A 22,472-nucleotide genomic window follows, 5' to 3' on the forward strand; every position below is an offset into this window, starting at 1 on the left:
GAGGGATTTACTGTACTAACACGGGAATTGTTAGTCTATATTAACTGATATTTGTTTGTCTTTCATGAAAATATATAAAAAAAAAACTTGAGAACACTAATAAAAAAGCCATGATTCAAAGAGAATATAAACATGAGACATGAGAAAAAAAGAGATACAATCAGTGTAAGATCATAGGGTTATTGGTTAAAAATTTGTTGTAGGAAAATTAAAAAAATTAAGAAATTATTATATGGGTTGGATCATATATTTGTAGGTTGCAAGAGTTGCGATTCACATAACTTTTTGATTAGCATGTGATTCGATTTGCATATGATCGTTTGATCTATATATGATTTAATAAATCGAATATCTACTCAAGTAAATTGAGTACAAACTTAATTACCTAGTATTCGAATTTTCATATGTTTCATCACACTCATGAAATACAACATAGAGGTTGTTAAAATCAAATTTGGGTTAGTAAAAAGGTGCACTAGGATAATTCATAAGAGGGTGTAATTTTAAGTTAATTACTATGAAGGACATTTGTACTAAATTCAGTACTTAATACATTATTTGTTATATGGAAAAAATGTACATTTCATGATTAAATACAAATGCGCTATATAATAAACTCTTTAAACTTAAGCCATCTTTATTAATAATTATCTTAGCTTGCCCTTTTAACAAATTTTGCCATCAAAACGTTTTACATGACAAATTAGAAAATCATTGATAAAAGAAAAAAATTAGAGAACACATGACATACTTGAAAAGAAAATTTCTAAAACGGTATCCTATTATAAGTATGCTCACTGGTCTCATGAATTTTCCACCTTCACCAATATGAATATTAGACCAAAAAATAACCACAAAGTATTTCCAAAAAAAAAAAAAAAAAAAAAATCACCTAGAAAATCGACATAATCTTTAAAAATTTCTTGAAAACCTCAAGGAGGATTTTGTAATTACATGAAACCTCAGGATAGGCTAGTGTAATTAATTCTGTCCTTGTTTTTAAACTATTAGAAAAGGAAACTGCAAGAAAACACCGACCCGCTTCCACAACCCGAAAGGAATCAAAATCGCCAGCTCTGCATTTCTAATTAATCTCCATCGTCTCCAACCCCATCAAAATCCAATCCAAGGAAAAAATTAAGAAAGAGGAAAAAACCCGTTTTTAAAAAAATTTTATTTGGCGTATTCTCTTAATTGCTACCACTAGTATTTAAATAAAACCCTTTTTTAATTTAAGAAAAAAATCAGACCTTCAAATATCATGATTTCCTCTGGGTGATTGAAGAGAAGAACCCTACTTTTGTTGTTGTTCTTGTTCTGCGAGATTGGGATGCTTTTTTCGGGGATTTCCGCCGATTAAGCTGTCCGGATTTGCCGTACACCCGCAATTTATCCATTTCTGTGTATAATTTGATATTGTGCGTGAAAGGATGAAATTTGGTGAAGTGAAGAAGGCGGGATTGTGAAATTGTGGAAGAAGAAGAAGGAGAAGAAGATCATGTGGTTTTCGTTCTGGAAATCCAGAGATCGTTTCTCGTTGGATGAACTGAGGTTCGCAATTTTGGCACGACCTTCAATTGTGTATTTCCGGGGGCTTTTTTTTGGGTTTATTTTGGAAATTTAGTGAATTTTTTTGGATGAATCGTCATTTTAGTTGGAAGTAGTAAATTTAAAATGAAAAGTTATATTTCAGCTTAATTGATTGTTGGGGAGTTTATTTTGAATGAAAAAGTAGTTTTCAGTTTAATTTTCTGTTGTGGGATTCTGTTGGAGTAGAAAGATAGATTATTGTCGTTGAGTTTTGTACAGAGGTGATTTATTAAGTACCTGTAATGAATTCATTCCTGATGATTCTGGTCCTTATCAAGTTTGTTCTTTGTCCTTTTGAATTCTGTATTTGTGCCTTTTCTTTTTAATTCTTTTATTGCTTTTTGTTGAAAAATAGATCTAAAAATGACAAGGGATTAACTAAGGCGTGGAAACTGTTGTTAGGATGAATTGATTCCGCCATGATTAAACTAGATGATCTAGAAATCTAGATGATCTTTTCAGATGCATAAGCTTAGCTCAGACTTTGGAAACAGAATCTATGTTTTTAATTTGAAGTTTCTTGTTTAGTACAGGAGATATACAGATGGTATCTGAAATAAGCACATAGTCAGACTCGCGAGGAGACCAAGAGATTCAAGTTCATTTTTACTCTTTGGACTGTAGTGTCTCTTGTGTGAGCGAAGTAAAGTTTGATTCCCATGAATCTATAGGGAGGACAGACAATGTGCTGGTGCACTTGATAAGTTAAAGAGTTCAATTTAAATCCTACCACTTTTTTTATCAATATTCCCCATTTTGTTTGAGAAAGTGTTACTAGCTGACGCAATAGGTTTGGCAATTTGAAAGGCTATAGTATGTGTATGTTATCAACTGTATAAGATTATATAAAATTTCTTTGCTGCCAAAAAAGGATAGAAAAAATAGCAGTGACTGATTCCATTCTGGTCTTTAAAGTATTGCTTATGCCCCAAAGTATTGTTCATGACATGTTGTCCTCAAACAGGAAGTTAATTTTGATTTTGACTTAGTTCTAGACCATTTTAAAAGTTGGATCAATAAGTTTGGGGTCACTTGTGCAGCAAACCAAGGTGCAATATGTACTGAATTAACAGAAGTGAAAAATGTCATATGAGTGGTATTTGAGATGCCAATTCAACATGAGAGATAAAACTCTCATTGGTGCAAGGAATCATTGGTATGTGGCAAATGAGAATCATGTGGTCTTGGTTTGTTTTGATAGATCTAGGATTGACTGGGCTGAAATCAAACAGTCATCTGATCTGAGAATTGATCTTATAAAGTAGTCTGAACATGAATTCAGTATAAGATATAATTTAGATACATCTCTAATTAACAACCAGATGTTCCATGACAAATGCTGATTTATTGTTTAGTTGTTTAGCATGCTGAACCAAAATCAAACTTCTGAAACTCATTTCTCCTTTTGTGTCTTGTTTGTGTGGGTTTATACATGTTATCTAGTTATCTGTACCTAGTTGTAGGCTATATATATGTTGTATGCACAACACATTTGTCTGTTTGTTATTGTTCATGTGCATGCTGACAACATATACATGTGTTTGTTGTTCAGATTTCTCACTGACCAACTGATGAAGGTTCAGATTGTTAATGACGTTAATAAGGTGATTGATACTTTCCATCATTTCATGTCTGGACTGCTTTTATACTAAACCTTTCCTGTCAAAAGTTCCTGATATTTCATTTTCATTTAAAGGATTTTGTGATCGAGGCATTGAGATCTATTGCGGAGCTCATAACTTATGGTGACCAACATGACCCAGCCTTTTTCGAGTGAGACTTTGGATTGCATTTTCTCTTTGAAGCAAAGACATTCCTCCGACAGTTCACATTATTATATTCATCTGTTTTGGTTCTGCAGGTTTTTCATGGAGAAGCAGGTCATGGGTGTATTTGTTCGTATACTAAAAGTTAGTAGAACTTTGATTGTTGCACTCCAGATGTTGCAGACGATGAGCATTATGATCCAAAATTTAAGAAATGAGCACTCTATATGTAATTGTCATTGTTGATTTTTTTGTTCTTGGAAAAAGGCTTCCTCTTTCCTATCAAAAATCCTTTAATTGGCTTATCTTATGCTATTGCCTTTGGTTAACTTTGCAGATTATATGTTCAGTAATGAGCACATTAACTACCTTATAACTTATTCCTTTGACTTCCAAAATGAAGAGTTATTGTCTTACTACATATCATTCCTAAGGTTTGTTGCACTACTACTGTCCATTTTTGTGAATTTCAAATTTTTGTTGCCAGAAATTTCGTTCTATGATTAATTTTCTTTCACTTCCTAACATTTATTTTCTTGTGATATGGCTTGTCTATTCAAGAGCAATAAGTGGAAAGTTGAACAAGAATACAATTTCATTGCTCGTTAAGACTCGAGATGTGAGTTCTTTTATCTTGTATGATACTGATGCTGTTCCATTATTTTATCGTTTTCCAGATTTAGATTTCTGTGAAATTCATCATTTCATTTTTGTTTGTATCTTAGTTCATGTGAAACAAGGATTATATTTTAGCCACCAGTTACCTGAACATAGATTAATATTTAGACATTTCTAGTCCTTTATGTTTGAATGTTAGGGATCTGAATACTGTTTCATATGTTAAAATTACAACAATGTAACTCGTATGGTTTGTGGGTCTAGAGCTCACAATCTAGAGCTCACAAACTACAAGAAAAGCTTTAGCATCCTTCAAGCATGCACTTCAACACTCTCCCCCATTCTGCAATACCCTTGAGGTGCCTTGGAAGAATCAAATAGACTTCTTGAAGATGTTGGTAAATGTATCTGTTAATCTGCTTCCTTGACAAATGGGCCAGAATTATTTCCTAGAGAACCTTTTCTTGAACAAAAGTGCTGTCAAATAGACTTCAACACTCTCCCCTATTCTGGAACATGTCCAAGTATGCACTTCAACACTCTTGCCTATTCTGGAACATGTCCTCGAGGTGCCTTGCTTCTTGAACTGACTTCGATGTTGGTAAATGTATCTGTTAATCTGCTCCTTTGACATAGGGGCTGGAATTATTTTCTAGAGATTACTTTTTGAACCAAAGTGTGGCCAATGTATATCTTGTATACCCCATTATGTAGTTAGATTTTGCATATTGTAAAGAAGAAAATGAGAAAGGAAAGGAAATGAGCATCATTTGCAATTTACTTGGAAAGTACAATCATGATTACCATCACTTGGAAGGAATTGTTCCTTTTTCTTGTCTGTAAACCAGTTTCTTCAAGCTGTATAATTTGTCCTTTAGGTTTGCGAGTTGCATCTGAATTGCTCGAGATTTCCAGAGCACTTCTGTTTATTGTGGGTTGACAATAGTTGTTTTTATACAATTAACTAAGCTGATGCAGAGATGGAAAATCAAAGGTAGATTTTGGTGGAGCTAGTGAGTTTTCGACTTTGGAGTCGGGTCATTGTGGCGAATATAGTATTCGTGGAATTTCTTTGAGGTTTTGATCGTTGTCAATCAATTACCCTGCATTTTTGTTGGATATTTTTGAGAAGGCTTAATGTGACATCCATGTCCTTTATTGTTCTTTTACTTTCCTTTACTACTGCTTTTAAATTCTGGTGTTATTTTCTTTGTTTATTTGCAAAAGGTTGACATATCATGCAAATGGAGTGGTCATTGTTTATCAATGATACACCAATTCCAGTTTCGTAAGCTATGAACTATAACACTAGAAGCTAAGCTTAAAGAAAAATGGCAATTTGTTTGTAGCATTGAGAAAGATGATCTTTATCTTGCTACTGTAAGCGAATAGGATGAGTATTTGAATCATTGAATGAGATGAATTGATTGTACTGTGGTGATGCACCTCTTCAGCAATGAATTGTGGTTTCAAGATACAAATATTCCACTGTTTCTTATGAGATATCAATTTGGCAGCTTGACTGACAGTTTAGTTTTCTGCCTTTAGCTTTCTTTTATTTCTTACATTAATTTTTCTGATTGATGATTTTTCTTTTTTGCACATACATAGGATGAAGTAATTTCCTTCCCGCTTTATGTTGAAGCAATAAAATTTGCATTTCATGAGGAAGGAATGATTCGCACTGCAGTACGTGCTTTGACTCTAAATGTTTATCATGGTTAGTTGCTCTCTCATGTTTGTGCCTCCTGTTTGCACAACTATGTTTTGCTAGCACAGATTAACTTTTGGCTGGTCTGCAGTTGGAGATGAAGCCATTAATAGATATCTTGCTAGTGCCCCACATGCAGATTATTTCTTAAACTTGGTCAAATTTTTCCGTGACCAGTGCATCAACTTGAGTGGATTGGTGTTAAATGGTACAAAGTAAGAGTTCTAGTTTTACTTCAGTGAACTATAATTGGTATTGGCTAGTTGCTGAATTGAACTAGATTTACAGGAATCTAGGGTCAGAGTCCAGTACTCATATTCTTTCAGCTGTGGATGAGATTGAGGATAATCTTTACTACTTCAGCGATGTCATTTCTGCCGGGATTCCTGATGTTGGGAAGTTGATAACAGACAACATCTTAAAACTTTTGATATTTCCATCAATCCTTCCTTCTTTGAGAATGGTAAGGTCATTAATTTATAAACCTTAACCATTAAGCACTTATCTGCAGCATCTTGATATTTCTAGTTTCATTTTCCGGTTAGTGATCTTTGTTGTTCGACATTTCAGGGAACAGAAACTGGTGTTGCCTGTTCTTTATATTTGATTTGTTGCATCTTGCGCATCGTCAAGATCAAAGACCTGGCAAATACTGTTGCTGCTGCTCTTCTCTGTCGAGTGGAGACATTCAAATCAAGATCTGAAGCTAAGCTAAATGGCTACTCATCTGGACAAGGTTTTCCAGTTGAATGTCAGAAGGCAAACGAGGATGAAGGTTTACAAGTTACAATTCCAAACTTATCTGGTTCCTTGCAGAGTCTATCAGAAGATAAATTGCATCATGATAATTGTGGTTCATATGCCTTAAGGTAATTACTAAGAATTTAACTGATGCTATCTTATGATATCTTCTCTGTATGCATTCTGTTTAGATTTGTTCATTAGTTGTTATTATGTCCTGAGTATCCTGTTAATAACTGTCTCGCAGCATCTGCCTCTTACTTGTCTCCCCTTTATGAAAATTTTATCAAATGTTATTGTTGGAAAATAAATGATTTTAATGCTCTCTCTCTCTCTCTCTCACAAAAACACAACACACACAGCAAGGAAAGGAGTAAAAAAGATAATTGATAAAGCAAACAGTAATCAAAAGTCTGATTGTGGCTTAGTTCCGAACCACAAATAACAAAGTTTGTAACTTACATGTATGATAATTACCTAGTCAGAAGTCTATGTTTTGTTTGTTATTTGCACCTATGGTATTTACCTACAAATTTACATCGAAACTGAACCTCTTAAGAGCTAAAAATATGAAAATCATGCAAAACTGATCTTGGATGACAGCAAGGATGAGTTTCTTAATCTTTATAATTAGATGCATATGAACAAAGTAGATGGTTGGGATTTTGGATGTTGAAGTTAGTGTGTAGTTAAGAAATAATCATGGATTACTAGTCAACATCTTGATAGCACACATCTCCGCTGATGTAGTTCGGCATGCTTCTTTTAGATGGTTATATTACTAGTGTCTTGATATTCCGAGTGCTCGGTAAAAGAACATCAATTGTGCCTAGCCCTTCGGTTTTGTTGTCAACTTACAACTGCATCTCCAAGTTGTTTTCGCTGAGCCAGTGATAATTAGCATGTAATCTCATCTTTGATTCCTTGTTAAAGAATGGCATTTTGCTACATTTATAGGGTCAGATCTGTTCTAATATTTTTAGACTTTCATCAAGAGACAATTACTTTCTGTTGAATGAAATTTTGAAATATCTGAAACAGAAAATTAATATAGTTTTCTTTGTAGCACATAGCTATAATGCAGCGGTGTTTGATCTGTCAAATTATTGGTTCTATTTGTTTAGCAATTTCTTTTATGTTGTAGGGAGTCCTTGCTTTCTTTCATTACAAATGGAGATGATATTCAGGTGTCAGGTTCTCTCAGTGTGTTAGCAATGTTACTGCAAACTAAAGGTTTTATTTCTGACCCCCTATAAGAGTTACTTATTGGTGCATATGCGCTTCTTCTTATCCAAGTTTTTATATTCAGAACTGGATGAATCAATGCTAGATGCTCTTGGTATTCTTCCACAAAGAAAACAGCATAAAAGACTGTTGCTGGTATGGTTTCTTGTAGTTACTTTCTTTTCCTACTGAGTATTGTTCTTTTTCATTTTACTCTTGAAACATTTCTGTTATGTTCTTTTTCATTTTGGGTGAATTTGAGGTCTACCTGCTGGGTTGGAGCATGAGAACAATTAACTGTTGGCTATACTTGTCTCTTCCCTTTTCTCTTCCAAATTTTTTGCCGGCGAGGCCATGTAGGAGTAATAATTCATCAGGACCGATGGCTAATATCACTTTATTAAAATTCTCTAAAGTATCTATTGAGTCTTGGAGATCTGATGGGCACTGTTGAAGTTGGAGTTGTAGATTTAACTTAAAATTTGTTGAAAAGGTGTGTGGAGACCTTTTTTGGGTAGTCAATGTTTGATATTATGGACGAACCTTTCAACTCTGAGCCTAGTAATTATGCATGATACATAGTGGGATGAAGGATCAGGACTTCTGCTGACTGGAATCATCAGTGATGCTTGCAAAGGAGGGAGGATATCTCAACATTGCTTTGTGGAATTACCTCTTTTATGTCTATCATTTTACTTTCTTCTCTTTCTACTTTTTGGTCTTTTGTTTTCCTAATCCACTGCTGAAATTCGTTATTTTGTTTTTCCTTCTTGTTCCTGCCCCTTTTTTCCATGTTGAAGTTTAGGTTCTGCCCCCATCTCCAAAGACAGTATTTTTTTTATTCAGTTTTTGTTTGGGGTTGGGGGGAGGGGGTTTTACCATTTTTGAGTGATTCATAATCAATTCAGAATTGAAAACCATCTCTTTTATTCAGTTCAGACAAAGCTTAGAGAGACCCTCTTGGGTGCTTTTGCTGTCTTTATTTATCTGAAGCTTGTGGAAAAAATATTTGAAAGCTAATCTGGCTGTATTGAAATATCCAGAATTAATAAAGAATAGCTACTATTAATGTTGGTTGCTGATCATGTTATCCTGTTTGAGCATGGTATTATTGCTTGTAAAGGTTTCTTCAGTTTTTCCTGTTGCTATGATTTGTATTATTCAGCTGGTCGAAAAAGTACATAACATTCTTTAAGCTAATCTAGCTGTATTGAATATCCGGAATTAATAAACAATAGCTACTATTAATGTTGGTTGCTCATCACATTATCCTGTTTTGAGTGTGGTATTATTGCTTATAAAGATTTCTTCTGTTTGTCCTGTTTCTATTATTTGCATGATATCATATAGGTGCCTTATTTGATATGCCCTTGAAGGATAGGAAAAATGATTATAATTGGTTCATTCTAAGGATAAAACCCTATTTTATTACTGCAGAAAGCATTAGTTGGTGAGGGATCTGGTGAAGAGCAACTTTTTTCCTCAGCAAATAATGTAACAAAAGATGTGATTAGTGGTGAACTTGATAGCTATGCGCAAAGGATAAAGGTGAGCTAATGCTGATGCACCTTGTCTGCTCTCATGTAACATTTGTCTTGGTTGTTTGTTATTACTTCTTTTCCTAACTACTAAATGCAAAAAGATAATATATTTAATTCCATGTCACTCTCACTCGTTTCATAACACACACATGATTATTGCTACAAGAAACATCTAAAAGATTTTTGATGGATTCTTCAATAGACTTTCCATGAGGGTATAGCTGATTGCTCTGGCTAAAGATTTGATTGGACCAGAGCAACAGATCCTGAAGGATTGGTATATGATCCATGGTCATTTGTCTATAACGATAACGAGAATGTTATAGAGTCTACCTCTTTAAAAGTTCATTCTTAATGAGATGTCAAGCCATCTTAAAGTTCACCCTTTTCCTTCTGTTTGGTGTTTGTTAATGACATGTCAAGCCGTTTTAGAGATCAAAGGGAGGCTGATTAAGCTGCTACCTCAGCATTTGGCTCTGCCTATCTTATTCATTTTCTAATGTTGTATACTGTTAATTGGTTCTTGTCAGAAAGCAAGTATGAGAAGATTGATTATCTTGTGCTAAAAATATTGAAACAAAGCATATTAAGTTGAGTCCAGTGTGGGGTTTGCTATGTTGCATGCCTTCTATTTATAGTGTGTTCCTTTGAAGCCAGAAGGGAAAATCATGGCGTCAAGAAAATTGTACATGTTAGAGTGCTCCAGGACATTAAAACACTTTTTTCACTATGGTATCAAATTGAGATCAAGTGGTGTGCATCTAGGCCTGCTAGTGTATAAACTATCAGTGTAGGAAAGATTAATCCATTAAATTACTGACAGAGGCAACATGACTTTAAAATGTTCAGCATCCAAAATTCTGCTTCAAGTTTACTTTCCTTGCACTCTTAAAGCAGCAAGAATACAGCATAGAATCATGTGATTGAGGCCTGAAACTATATAGGGTGATATCTTGTTGATACCTGGAGAAACCATCGATGGATCAAGTGACTGGGAGGCTTGAGAGTTTGTTGATTAATGTATTTTAAGATTCTGTTCTTTGTCATAGTTAGTAATTGGTTACATTGATGTGTAGCATTAGAAATAGCAGTCAGAATTGTAAAGCAGGCAATTTTACATTATCCTTCATTTGGTTTTAATCTCAAGTACCTGTTTCTGCAACCTCAGAACATTTATTTGTATGTGGCTACGGAAGCTATTCACTGCACCTGCTCTCTGTAATTTACAGGATGGCTTTTGTTAAATGATCATTTACAAACATCAAAGTGCCTGTATGCTCCCAAAATTCGGAAATTTTTATTGGGAGACAAGTACAAAAGGATGCCTTTCCTCAAAGTTCCCATTGGTTATGCTAATTTATGAATGTTGGTTCGGACTTACCGGGCTCACTATATGCCACGTTGAACTTTAAAATTTTGAATTTAGAAAACTATCTTGACTGGAAAGACGTGTGCATTTTGAAACATTAATTTTGGTGTTGGTGAACTTTGTCCTCCCAATACATGCTTGTTTATTAAGGTCATTTGCAGGAATTAAATTTTCTTTAATAAGTTTCCCATAGTTTTTTGCTTTTCAAGTCATACTTGTTGGATTATTTAAAATACATCCTAATTTTTTTTTTACTTCCTAAGAAAGTATGAATCTTATGAATCACATCTAAGTTGTTTACTAGACATTCTCTCTGAAAATTGGAAATATTCTGCAGCATATAATGAAAAGTCTGTCAGAGCTTATATGAATAGAACATTTGGATTGTTGATTTTAATGAAAATTCTATTGGAGCTTCTTGTAATTGAGTAGATAGATTAAATTTCTATTTGTTGTCATTTGGGTGGTTGAGTTTAATCACAGATTACCATCTAGTTACCAGGTATTCCAGAATTGCAAGTAATTTATGACAGTGCTCATTGTGCTTGAATTTTTTGGACAAGCTACTAAGTTTATAAGATGCGCCAAGAGGGTACAGCTCAAGATAAACAAGTAGTTATCTTCTGCAATGATGAGCCATATCAAGAAGCTCAATAAAATCTAGGCTGTTGGTTCAGTAGTGAGCATTTATCCAAAAAAGTATAGTGTGTTCCAGAATTGACATTTAAGTTGTTTTTGATTGAGGTTATTTATTGAAATGTCTATTGTTACCCCCGCTTTCTATCCTTAGCGTACAAAAGATACACAATGGGGCACAAATTCCAAATCTCTTCTGCTTTCCTCAGAGTAAAACTTCCATCCTAACAGTAGGTTCTCTATGTGTAACGGCATAATTCAATCTACTCAAGTGGTAAAGAACAATGACCACTGATCTGCTGCAATTGTGCAAGAGAGAATGGCTTCTTCTTCATATATTAGGCAAAAGCAACTATTTGGATGACCTGTTTTGTTTCAAGTTGTACCATGATAGGTTCCTATCATGGTGGTTTTTCAAGCAAAAAATGCCACTTCTCTGTCCTTAGGTTACTGAGTAATACTTTTCAGTGGCATTATCTTTGGGGAACCTTTCTTTATTATTTGAGTTTCCAATGGAAGCTGGAAGTAATTTTTTCGATTTTATTTAACAGGAACATTATGGTGTTTCATGTGTGTGGCCGGAGGTTGGAACTAGCTCTCAATTACATAGGTCTCAGGTATCTATCCGTTGCCCCGTCTAGATTGTTAAACAGATGTGGTTTTTGACTTGATTCTTCCATCATGTGGTTGCATCTTTGCTAGTTAGATTGTATATTGGTTTGTGTATGAATATCAACCTAAATATGTGTATTGATAAAAAATACAAGCTTAAAAAGTGAACACTTTATCAGCTACCATTTTCTGTATATATTGTAAATTTATTTAAATTTGTGGGTGAACCATGTTGAATAAAAAAGATGAGGCTTTGTGAGCGGCTTTTGATGGTAGAGCAAGCAGCCAGCATGTCATCCATGTGTGCCCTGTGCATCTTAAACAGATTGGATCTGATCAAAACTTGAAGTGCATTATATCTTCTATCATGTTGCTGGCATGAAACTCATTTAGCATGTAAGGATAGATATCTCTTCTGGCTATTCATTCATAGCTTGTACTGTTTTTGTGCAAGAAAATCTCAAAATTTTAGTAGACTGGCAACCCATTTTCTGACCTCTTAGTTTCTGTTATTGTAACTCGGACATGTCAGTGGACTTCATTTCTGTGCATTCCATTTATTTGAGGTGCTTTGGGTTCTAATACTACATAGATTGATTACGTTCTAGCACGAATTATAAGTATGTCCAATGGGGATTCCTGGAGTTATTTTCAGTCTCATTTCTTCCTCTCCTGCTTACTAGCTGTAATAAAGAGCAGAAAACCATTTCCAAAATTGAAAAACCAAAACTTTCGTAGAGAATTTCTACTAGAATTTAGTAGAAATTCTCTATGTGGGCAATTCCTCGAAAAGTTCTGGAGACTCGTACAATTAGACCATCTAATTTGCTACTTGATTAAGTAAAAGAATGTGCTTTGATTATGGAGGCATTTCTGTACAAATACTGATGAGAATGCTTACTTGCTGGTTGAGACCATGGATGGCAATGTACTATTTTTGTAAACTACTTATGGATCTTTCCTTTTGAATAAATGGGTAATTGAATCTTGGACAAGTCAATATGGAGTGGATCAGGTTCTCTTGTGCCTTGGCTGATACTTACGGTGTGTTAGATTAGTGTATTTGCTTAAGCATGATAAAGCTATTTATTAATGCTTAAGTTGGCTTAATGTTAAGGAAACCTGTAAATTATTTACTATTCAGATAACGGGTTTCTTTTGTTATTAGGTGCTCGATGCATTGGTCAGTCTTTTCTGCAGGTCAAGTATCTCTGCAGAAACCTTATGGGATGGTGGTTGGCTTTTGCGTCAGTTGCTTCCTTATAGTGAAACGGAATTTAACAGCCACCACCTTAAATCACTAAGAGTAAGTTGATTTTAGACTAGATGATATTTTTCTAGACATTTGTTCTTTGCTTTTTATGTGTACGTCGATCTTTTTCATTGAGACCTAAAACTGATCCATGAGTCAAATGACTGGAATAAGATATGCTAGTGCTGGGACTTGTGATCATCTTTAAATTCAAGACCCTATGCATTTCTTTCAGTGGGAAGTGGATAGTTTCGATGCCTTTTTGCAACATCTATACAGTAGCCAAGCAGAGCCTTCCAATATATTCCTTCTTTGCCTTAAATCACGTCCAAAAGTTGTAAAGACTTCCTTTTAGTGTTATAATTGGCTTAGGATTTCATCATGTGAACTGCAGAAGTCATCGTGTAACTCAAAATGACAAGTTATATACTTTAATCCTTTTCATACATTGAATCATTGTATTATTTGATGACTTTGTAGATTTTGATGCCCAGGTGTCATTCCAGAATTGTTGTGGCCTGATTCTTGAGGAAGCAAGAGGGACCTGGCCTGATTTCTTGATAACTGTCCTTTGTGATGAGTGGAGAAAGTGCAAAAGAGGTATTTGTGTTAATGGTTTTGATTTCTGAGCAAAGGGGAAAAAAATTTCAATATGCTTTGGCCATGTGTAACACGAAATATCTGCTTGTAGCAATTGAGGCTTCATCCCCCCGCAAAGATCTGAAGTGCATGCTGCTGCCACCCTATGATTCAAGTTCTGAAGGTATATCAACTATTAATGACCTTTTTTTTTTTCCAATGTTGTCCAAATGCGAATTTCCTATGCTCTTCTTGCATGTAACAAACATTACACACTAATCTTCAATGATTTTGCTTGTTCCAGCAGAGGGTTTTTCTAGTGAATCATCTTTTGCTGCTGGTGGAAAAATGTGCGAGGTGGTTAAGGTAAGACTTGTGCATATTTTTTTAGTAATTTTCTTGCAATAATTTAAAGTTCCAGAAGATTCCTTTTCAATTGTCCATCTATGTAACACTGGTGTGTTAGCAGACTTGTACAAATTTCCAATTATTGAAGTTTATAATCTTTGTGATCCTCTTCATAGGTGTTTGTACTATTACATCAACTCCACATTTTCTCTCTTGGCTATGTTTTGCCTGATCAACCTCTGGTACATCCACCAATTGATGCTTCAGCAAACTCACGAGCTAAGAAGGCTGGTGTGGATAGTTTGGGTCCAAAACCAGGCGCTGAACTGAACCTTGGTTAGATGCTTGGCTCCTTTATTTTTCTTCTATATCCTCTGCCTCATCAAAGGGGCACTTCTCCTGCCACTAGTTTTTTTTTATCTATATATGAATAAGTTGTGTATGTTGACATGTATACAAACAGACATCCACACATGCATAAAGTTTGTTGCCTGTGCAGTTACTAACTAACAATTATTCAAAAAAAGGAGATATAAAAAATAAACTAGCAATTCTGAAAGATATTTATGTTTGCTTCGTATCATTTTCAGTTGATGCAGTGCCTTGTAGAATAGCATTTGAGAGAGGCAAAGAGCGCCATTTTTGCTTTCTGGCTGTCTCTTTGGGAACTTCAGGTTGGCTTGTACTTGCAGAAGAACTACCCTTTAAACCAAGTCATGGTATTGTTCGAGTGGTTGCACCTTTAGCAGGATGTAATGTAAGTTTCGTTGTTTTCTTTTTTGAATTTCTGCTACTTGTTTTTAATTAATTGGTCATTTGCTCATTTGATATTTTGTTAACTGGAACCAAAAATATCCTAACTCTATAACTATTTTGGGAGCCTTCTACATTTCATGTTTCCTTCCTTCAGATCTCAAAGACAAAGCACTGGGAAAATATGAATGCATCATTAAAAGGCATTTGAGAATTCACCAAAAACTGGGAAGAATAAAAGAAAACTTCTGAACTAATTGTCTACGCATTTGTCTCATTTCAAGACGTAAGCATTTCAACTACGGCTGTGGTCGAAACAAATTCGCTCATTTGACAACCATAACTGAAGTGATTATGTATAACTGTTGTGGGCTACTGTATTTCGGTTGGCCAATTGGCCATCTAACCAACTTAGTTCAACATTTTGTGCACACAGAGACAGTTCTTTGGAGTCTCTGTTCAAATCCAGTAATCCTTTTCCCAAACATACAAACCTAGGAACTGAATGAAGGGGTTTTGGACAAAGTTGATGGTTGCTAATTACTTTGGCAATCAGCTAATTGGCTTAGTGAAACTTGTTTAAACTATTTAGCACAAAAGGAGCCTATGTGGCAATTCTTTCTCCTCTTGCACGTGTTGGTGCTTTTGAAATGTTCTGGTTGATGTGACTTACTGTGTAACACTGTTCTGATTGCATTCCCTCCTTTCTCCGTTGATTCAGCCTAGAGTAGACGATAAACACTCAAGATGGTTGCACCTTCGAATACATCCTTCAGCTTTCCCCTTCACTGACTCCGCTAAATATGCTTCTGGTGGAAAAGTCAAAACAAAAGCTTTGGTTGATGGGAGGTGGACCCTGGCATTTCGAGATGAGGGAACTTGCAAAGCTGCTTTGTTAATGATTCTTGATGAGATACATCTACAAAGTAACGAGGTTCAGAGAAGATTACGACCTTTATTAGACCTTGAAACAGCTTTAGATTCTTCAAGTAGTTCCTTGCTGCCGGAGGCTACCATATCCAGAACGCTACCGCCTAATTCCTTGTGAGATGTACTATTTGTTTTGCTTTTTTTTTTTTTTTTTTTTTTTTGGGGTTCCTCGGCAATAATATTGTGTATACAATGGGTGAAATATGTTTGTCCATCCACCCTTCTGCATATGTCCGCAGGAAACCCTAGGTATAGCGTTGTAGAGTAGAGCATATTCTTTGTAAATTAGGTCACTTTGATTGCCCTCTCTTTGTAAATGTTACTAAATTGCCCAATTTTTTGACTGGTTAGGCAGCCTTTGCTATCCTTTGTAATTGTAAGCTCTGTAGCGTCCTGTATACTTAACGAAAGTCGAAGTAGATTTAACTGGGGAAAAAGAAAATAAAACAGAAGAATTGCGATTCTGTTACATGTTTAACAATTCTACCTTGGATTTGGTTTGTTTTACAATTCATCCTTCTCCATCAGTGTTCCAAGCAAGTTGAAAAATTTTGCTGCTTGTTTTTCCTCTATTCTGGTACCATCGAGTGTATGCTTGATTTGCTATAGGTGAAATGTCTGGCGTTTGTAGCCTTTCCATGTTGGTAATGTTTACTTCATCATCTTTTTTTTTTCATTTCTTTATTTTTAAAGACAAATTTTGCATTTCGATTATGGTATATATATCCTTGCAAAAATACATTTATGAATTGTGTTGTAATCTAAAAAGAGGAATGAGTGGGAAAAAAAATAAGAGGCCAGTTGAAGTTTAGGGGTTTTATGTTGACTTGTCCAATACATGGCATTCCTAGGGCGCTTAGACTAGAACCCTTTTTTTTTGGGGTAAAAAAAATTTTGTGGGTGGGTTCATATTCGGTTATCATCATGCCCCGGAATCATGGGTCATGAACAAGATTTTTTATAGATTGTCCATCACATGTGATCTTTGGAAGTACTATTATACATTGTAATATTTTATTCTTCTGCTGTCAAATTATTAACAAAAAAAATAGATATATAGTAACCAGATACGTATGGGTACATATCGAAAATGGAGCATATAGACTGGCTTGAATCACTATGGGATTGTCATCTTACAAGGTGTAATGAACGGTAAGAGAGTTCTTTTGAATTCGAGGATATCTTATAAAATTAGAACAATAAGAACTAACAATCTTATTGAGACAAGAATTCAAAGGAAGAGCATAGATTTATGAATGGAACAAAAGATTATTAGTTTAAATTCAAATTCTTTGAGCATGGGTTTTATTAACAAAAAGAAAAAAAAATTCAAGTATAATTTCTTTAACACATAAATAATGTAAACTCATAATATGAGCTTTTGCGTGACATAAATAAACTCGAACACTCAACAAATCTTAATTTTGGATCAAAGCAATAAATCTAGCGATGTAATCGAATCGAGTCGAACTCGAGTATCGCCATACTCGAGCTCGACTCGACATGCAAAAAAGATGCTCGAACTCGAGTGAGTAGTATTATTAGAATTCGAGCTCAAGTTCGATGTTTGCTCACAGAATTCGAGCTCGACTCACATGGGGTCGAGTCAATGTGAGCCTTATCGAGTTCGATCGAGCTCGAGTTAGAAAATTTCATTTTATTAATAATTTTTGAGCGAAAAGACATTATTGCTCTTTAAAAATTTTCATATGACCTGAAACATTTCGTAAATTCAACAACTCTTTTGGGTATAAGGGTAATTTTATAATAATGTATTAAATAATTAAAATTAAAAAACTCGATAAGACTTGACGAGTTTTCGAACGTTGCTTCTCGATACTCTAACTCAACTTGCTTGGCTTATCGAGTCACTCAAACTCGATCAACCTGAGTTCGAGTCAAGTTTTTGACTAGCTCACGAGCAGTTCGATTCGATTATAGCCATAAATAAACCTATTTAAAGTGATTCATTATATACCAAGAAAGTCTCTGTGTTAATTATGGACATGTTATGACCCCATTGTAAAGTATGGGACTTGGATGCCACATCGGAAGAAGTATGGGATTTTGATGTGAGATTTATATGAATTTAGATTCTCTCACTTCAATAGCTAGCTTTTGGGGACGGCTTTCACTAGGTTCATATCAATTGATATTTGAGCCCGCCCCAAATGGTGACGCCGGCATTGCAATGTTGCCCAAGACTAGGTAAACTAGTGCAAAACCAACCCTTGTGACTGTTGTGAGTGGGGTGGTGACATCTAGTGCAAAGCCAACCCGTGTGGGTGCTGGGACTGCAGAGCTTGGTGGATTGTCATGACCCAATTGCAGGGTATGTGACTTGGATTCCACATCGGAAGTATGGGATTCTAGCATTGGGTTTATATGACTTTGGAGACTCATACATCAACAGCTAGCTTTGGTTTTTTTGGCACCTTTCCATATCTTTTAAAGGTATTTAGATTTACCATACTTTGTATCTAAAAGGTATTTACCATGAATACTTTTGCACAACGAATAAATAATTCATGGATTAATTTTTCCTATACTAATATTATATACACTATCAGCGTTGGATAAATGATAACTATGTAAAATTTGAAATTTGAAATTCAATTTTTGCACGTGTCATGGATCAAATGGTGATACTGTTTATATTATCAATATATATAAGATTTATAATTTCTTTTTCTTTGAGATGGGTCTTGAAAAGAGATTGAAACCTAAAATGCCTATCGGCATATATTATTGAATTAACCAAAATTTAGGAATGTCCATTACCAAAGTAACAGGATGGCCACCTCGCCAATCCCTATGTTGTAGCTATTAGTAAATAAATGTAAAGATTTGATTTGATTACAGTATCCAATATTAGAATGTTTTGTTGGATTCTATATTGATTTGGACTAGATGCTAGAAGGTTTGATTAGATTTTAGATTGATTTAGCTAATACCACATACAAACTTACTGTATTAACCATGGTGGTAGTCTATCCAGCCACTCCATATCATGTTTTAGTTTGGCAGCATAATTTGCTATTATATTTGTGATTACATTACTATTCTTTTTACACACTTCAAAAGAACATGTGATGCAGCTTTTCTTGAGAGCTAAGATGTCCTCTAGAGTTGTAGTCAAGATAGCATCTTCAACATTGTTATTTTTCAATTTTTGCACTATTCCTGTATTCTGAGTTCTTAACAGTATGTTAGCCCACCATTTTTTGATAGCATTGACTATTGCAAACTTAATTGCTTATGCCTCATCTAGTGCTCGTTGGCTTTTCTTCTTTTCCACCATTGTCCATGCAGCTGCTATCATTCCATTGCTCTTGACTGCTGGTGCTCCATATCCCACACTCTTGAGTCTTGAGCCCTTATCTTGTGTTATTGCTACTGATATTTGTATTTAATTTGTTGTTTTAAAACTTCCACATGGTTCTTTATACAATGTTCCTCTCTTCTGGTATTGTTCTTGGGCTTATACTGCACAACTATATCACATTCATTCCATTCTTCCCAGGCTTTTTGTCATATATCTGTGAAATTCTTCTTTTATCTTTGAATTGGAAATTGTCTCTCTTTTCACGAAATCGACAATATATTGGCAGTGAATGCTATATGATCTTGTTCTTTATCCCTATTAATGGATTCCATGATTCACTTCCACCATTTCTAAAAAAAATGCCTTTACATCCTTGTAATCCATCCCATTGTATATGTGATGTCCAAGCCTCTTCAGCTTTCTAACATGTCAGGAGTATATACTCCATAGTTTCAACTCCTCTCCACAAGATTTGCACCAAGGTTCTATATTTCCTATCGGCTTGAAAAGCAATTCATTAGTAGGTAGAGATTAATTAAGGCATTTTCCAAAGTAAGTGCTAAATCCTATGTTTGGCCCTCAGCTTCCTATGATTTTGCTACTTTGTCAAGCCATGCTTGACTCTTCAAGTCTTATCTTCGCTTTTCAGATTTTTCACACTCTATGCGCAAGCTATATCCCGAACTGACAGTGTAAATTCTAGTTGAACTTTCCTTCCAATAAATATAATCTTTCTTCCTATTAGGCTTATTGGAATTGAAGCAATTCTTTCAGCGTCCTCTTGACAAAATAGTGCATTGATTGACAGTTTGTTCCACTTATAGTTGATTATGAGTTCACTCACTTTGTTTACCTTGCATCCTATTGGTTTTCTTGTTTTCACTTTTTCCCCAGCATTAAGTGGTGTCCAATTTGTCCTCCAAATTTTAATGCTTCTGCCGGTCCCAACTCTTTTCATCAGTCCATTCTATAACAGATTTCTTGCACTCATCATGCTTTGCCAAATCCAAGATGCATTTTTGGGAACTTCAGCAATAAGCAAAGCTTTGTTGTGCAGATACTTAGTTTTTAGGACTTCGCTAACTAGTAGGTTTGCATAGTCATGATCCTCCAAAGTTGCATGTCTAGTAAAGCTAAGTTGCAGTGGTCCAGATCTTTAAAGCCTAGGCCTTTTGTGTTCTTCGGTCTTGTCAGTTGGCTCCAACTTACCTAGTACATCTTTTTCTTTTTTTCTTTTTTTTTTTGGTCACCATCAACTCCCCACCAATAATCAGCCATTTTCTTACTAATGTCCTTACAGAGCCTTTAGATAATGTGACCAAGACATGCAATAGGATGGCATGGCTAATGTAACCAACTTCAAAAGCACGTCTTTTCCATCTGGGTTTAGTAATTTGCTCTTCCAGTTTTTCAGCTATCATTGGTTCTGGATATTACCATTGGTAGCCCCCGATATTTTTCTTGTGTCATCTCTTTCATACTCCTAGATCTCCTGTAAATCTGGACCTTGTAAATTTGGGATAAGTTCTTGCTATAGAACAGTGAATGACTTCTGCACAGTAATTTACTGACCTGATGCTTTTCATATTTTCTCAAGATCTCCGTGATAGCATCTGCTGTTAGGGTGGTTATTTATATTTAACCTTTGATAAAAACCATCACCGATTAAACCTAAAATCAATATGACGATTATTAAGAAATAAATTACTGATAAAATTGCGGAAGCGTACCTGGATTCATATCGACAAACTGATATATGAATCTCCAAGGGTATTGGAGTGGCCTTCCAGGTAAACACGTATTCGCCGATCCTTGAGAGAACCCTTTAGTACCTCTTTGGTATCTTTCCTGACGATGGGATATCAGGGAAGAGTTATATTTTGTAATACTAGAAAATACGACAAATAAGAATAATACCGTGTCACCTGGGGACCATAACCTTATTTATAAGTAACATTCTTGTTACTCTTTGGAACCCTATTTCAGCCCATCATAGAAATAGGAGCTCTTAAATCTCTACACATTAAAGGTCTACACCCTATTAGATACATTAAGACCAAGTTATATTTGATCATTTTAATTAGATTTAACCTTAATTGACAGTTTGCAACACATAATTATTCACATATAAGTCCAATGTTGGATTAAGGATCTAACAATCTCTCACTTGGACTATATGTGTAACCTTATAATTATGTTTCGCAATTAATCGTATGAGCTCAACTTTACTGTCATTATCATAATGTATCTGTAACCAAGTCAATCAATCATACCAATATAGGATCAAAGCGGCCTTCTGTTACAATTTCGTAACTCGATCCATCAATGGTCACATATATTGATATAATTGAATGACATGAATCATGATGTGGATGTGTAGCATGAAAATTTCATGTAATGTGATCAAAACATGCTTATTTCCAACTGATCCATCTTAAATTTTCACGAGATCAAATCATACTAAAGTCAGAGTGTAAATGAATCCAAACTTTATTTATGCATAAAATATCTTTAAATCATTAATAACCGAAAAAATATCATAAAAGCATTTAAAATATCAAACTCCTACTAAAACTGTACATCATTTAATAACATGATACCCATATGAGCAATAACATGATACCCTCATGAAACATTTTGGGTGGCAATCCCTTAGTAAGCGAATTCGCAACCATGGAGTTTGTTCCGATATACTCTATCGATAACTGTCCATTCTGTACTATTTCTTTAACAGTCAGGAATTTGATATCTATATGTTTAGATTTCGTCGAGTTCCTATTATTATTGGAATATAGGACTGCTGACTTATTTTCACAGAATAATTTGACTGGTCTTTCAATACTATCCACTACACGTAATCATGTGACGAAATTTCGCAACCAAATTTCTTGATTGGATGCCTCATAACAAGTTATAAACTCTGCAGCCATAGTAGAAGATGCTATCAGGGACTGTTTAGCACTTTTTCAGGATATGACCCCTCCAGCCAACAAGTAGATATAGTTTGATGTTGATTTCATAGTATCTTAGCATCTAGTATAATCGGAATCAGTATACCCAATGATGTCTAACTCATCTGACTTCCAATACGTGAGCATGTAATGTTTGTTTTCTGTAAATACCGTAAGACCCTTTTGGTTACTTTTCAATGATCTAATCTTGGATTGCTTAAATATCTATCCAATATTCCAGTAATGTACGCAATATTCGGACGCGTTCATACTTGAGCATACATTAGACTCCCTATTGCTGATGCATAAGGAATTTTTTGCATCTCTTTTTCCTCAAAAGTATTCTTAAGACACTGTTCAAGACTAAATTTGTCTCCTTTAGCCACGGGAATGTCACTTGGTTTATAATTTTGCATGCCATACCTTTTAAGAATCTTTTCGATATAGCTCTTTTGTGATAGTTCTAAAATACCCCGAGAGCGATCACGGTGTATCTGTATGCCTAACACAAAAGATGCATCAGCAA

General features: G+C 34.9%; 1 protein-coding gene across 3 annotated transcripts; it reads left to right on the forward strand.

Moving 5' to 3' along the window:
• Positions 1–1,017: 1,017 nt before the first annotated feature.
• On the forward strand, positions 1,018–16,139 carry LOC113696996 (protein TRANSPARENT TESTA 9). 3 transcript variants are annotated; one of them, XM_027216388.2, is made up of 21 exons: positions 1,018–1,551; positions 3,143–3,194; positions 3,287–3,363; positions 3,452–3,585; positions 3,694–3,790; positions 3,918–3,975; positions 5,586–5,694; positions 5,777–5,900; positions 5,974–6,148; positions 6,256–6,554; positions 7,571–7,659; positions 7,736–7,806; positions 9,088–9,198; positions 11,748–11,813; positions 12,977–13,114; positions 13,555–13,660; positions 13,752–13,823; positions 13,944–14,005; positions 14,164–14,323; positions 14,578–14,744; positions 15,462–16,139. In XM_027216388.2, exons 1-21 carry the CDS (start codon positions 1,499–1,501, stop codon positions 15,786–15,788), a joined length of 2,547 nt encoding a protein of 848 aa, XP_027072189.1. In that variant the 5' UTR covers positions 1,018–1,498; the 3' UTR covers positions 15,789–16,139. The 3 variants fall into 3 exon arrangements, with proteins under 3 accessions (XP_027072189.1, XP_027072190.1, XP_071911919.1); XM_027216389.2 differs by having other exon boundaries at positions 13,947–14,005; XM_072055818.1 differs by having other exon boundaries at positions 5,825–5,900.
• The last annotated feature ends 6,333 nt before the right edge of the window (positions 16,140–22,472 follow it).

This window comes from Coffea arabica, chromosome 6e (assembly GCF_036785885.1).
Source record: "Coffea arabica cultivar ET-39 chromosome 6e, Coffea Arabica ET-39 HiFi, whole genome shotgun sequence".
NCBI lineage: Eukaryota > Viridiplantae > Streptophyta > Magnoliopsida > Gentianales > Rubiaceae > Coffea > Coffea arabica.

What these genes read in the sequence shown, in the direction of transcription:
- LOC113696996 (XM_027216388.2), top strand. Translation starts at nt 1,499, where the DNA reads ATGTGGTTTTCGTTCTGGAAATCCAGAGATCGTTTCTCGTTGGATGAA. An exon ending in GACTCTAAATGTTTATCATG is followed by an intron (nt 5,695 to 5,776) that starts GTTAGTTGCTCT and finishes GCTGGTCTGCAG; the next exon opens with TTGGAGATGAAGCCATTAAT. An exon ending in CTATGATTCAAGTTCTGAAG is followed by an intron (nt 13,824 to 13,943) that starts GTATATCAACTA and finishes TGCTTGTTCCAG; the next exon opens with CAGAGGGTTTTTCTAGTGAA.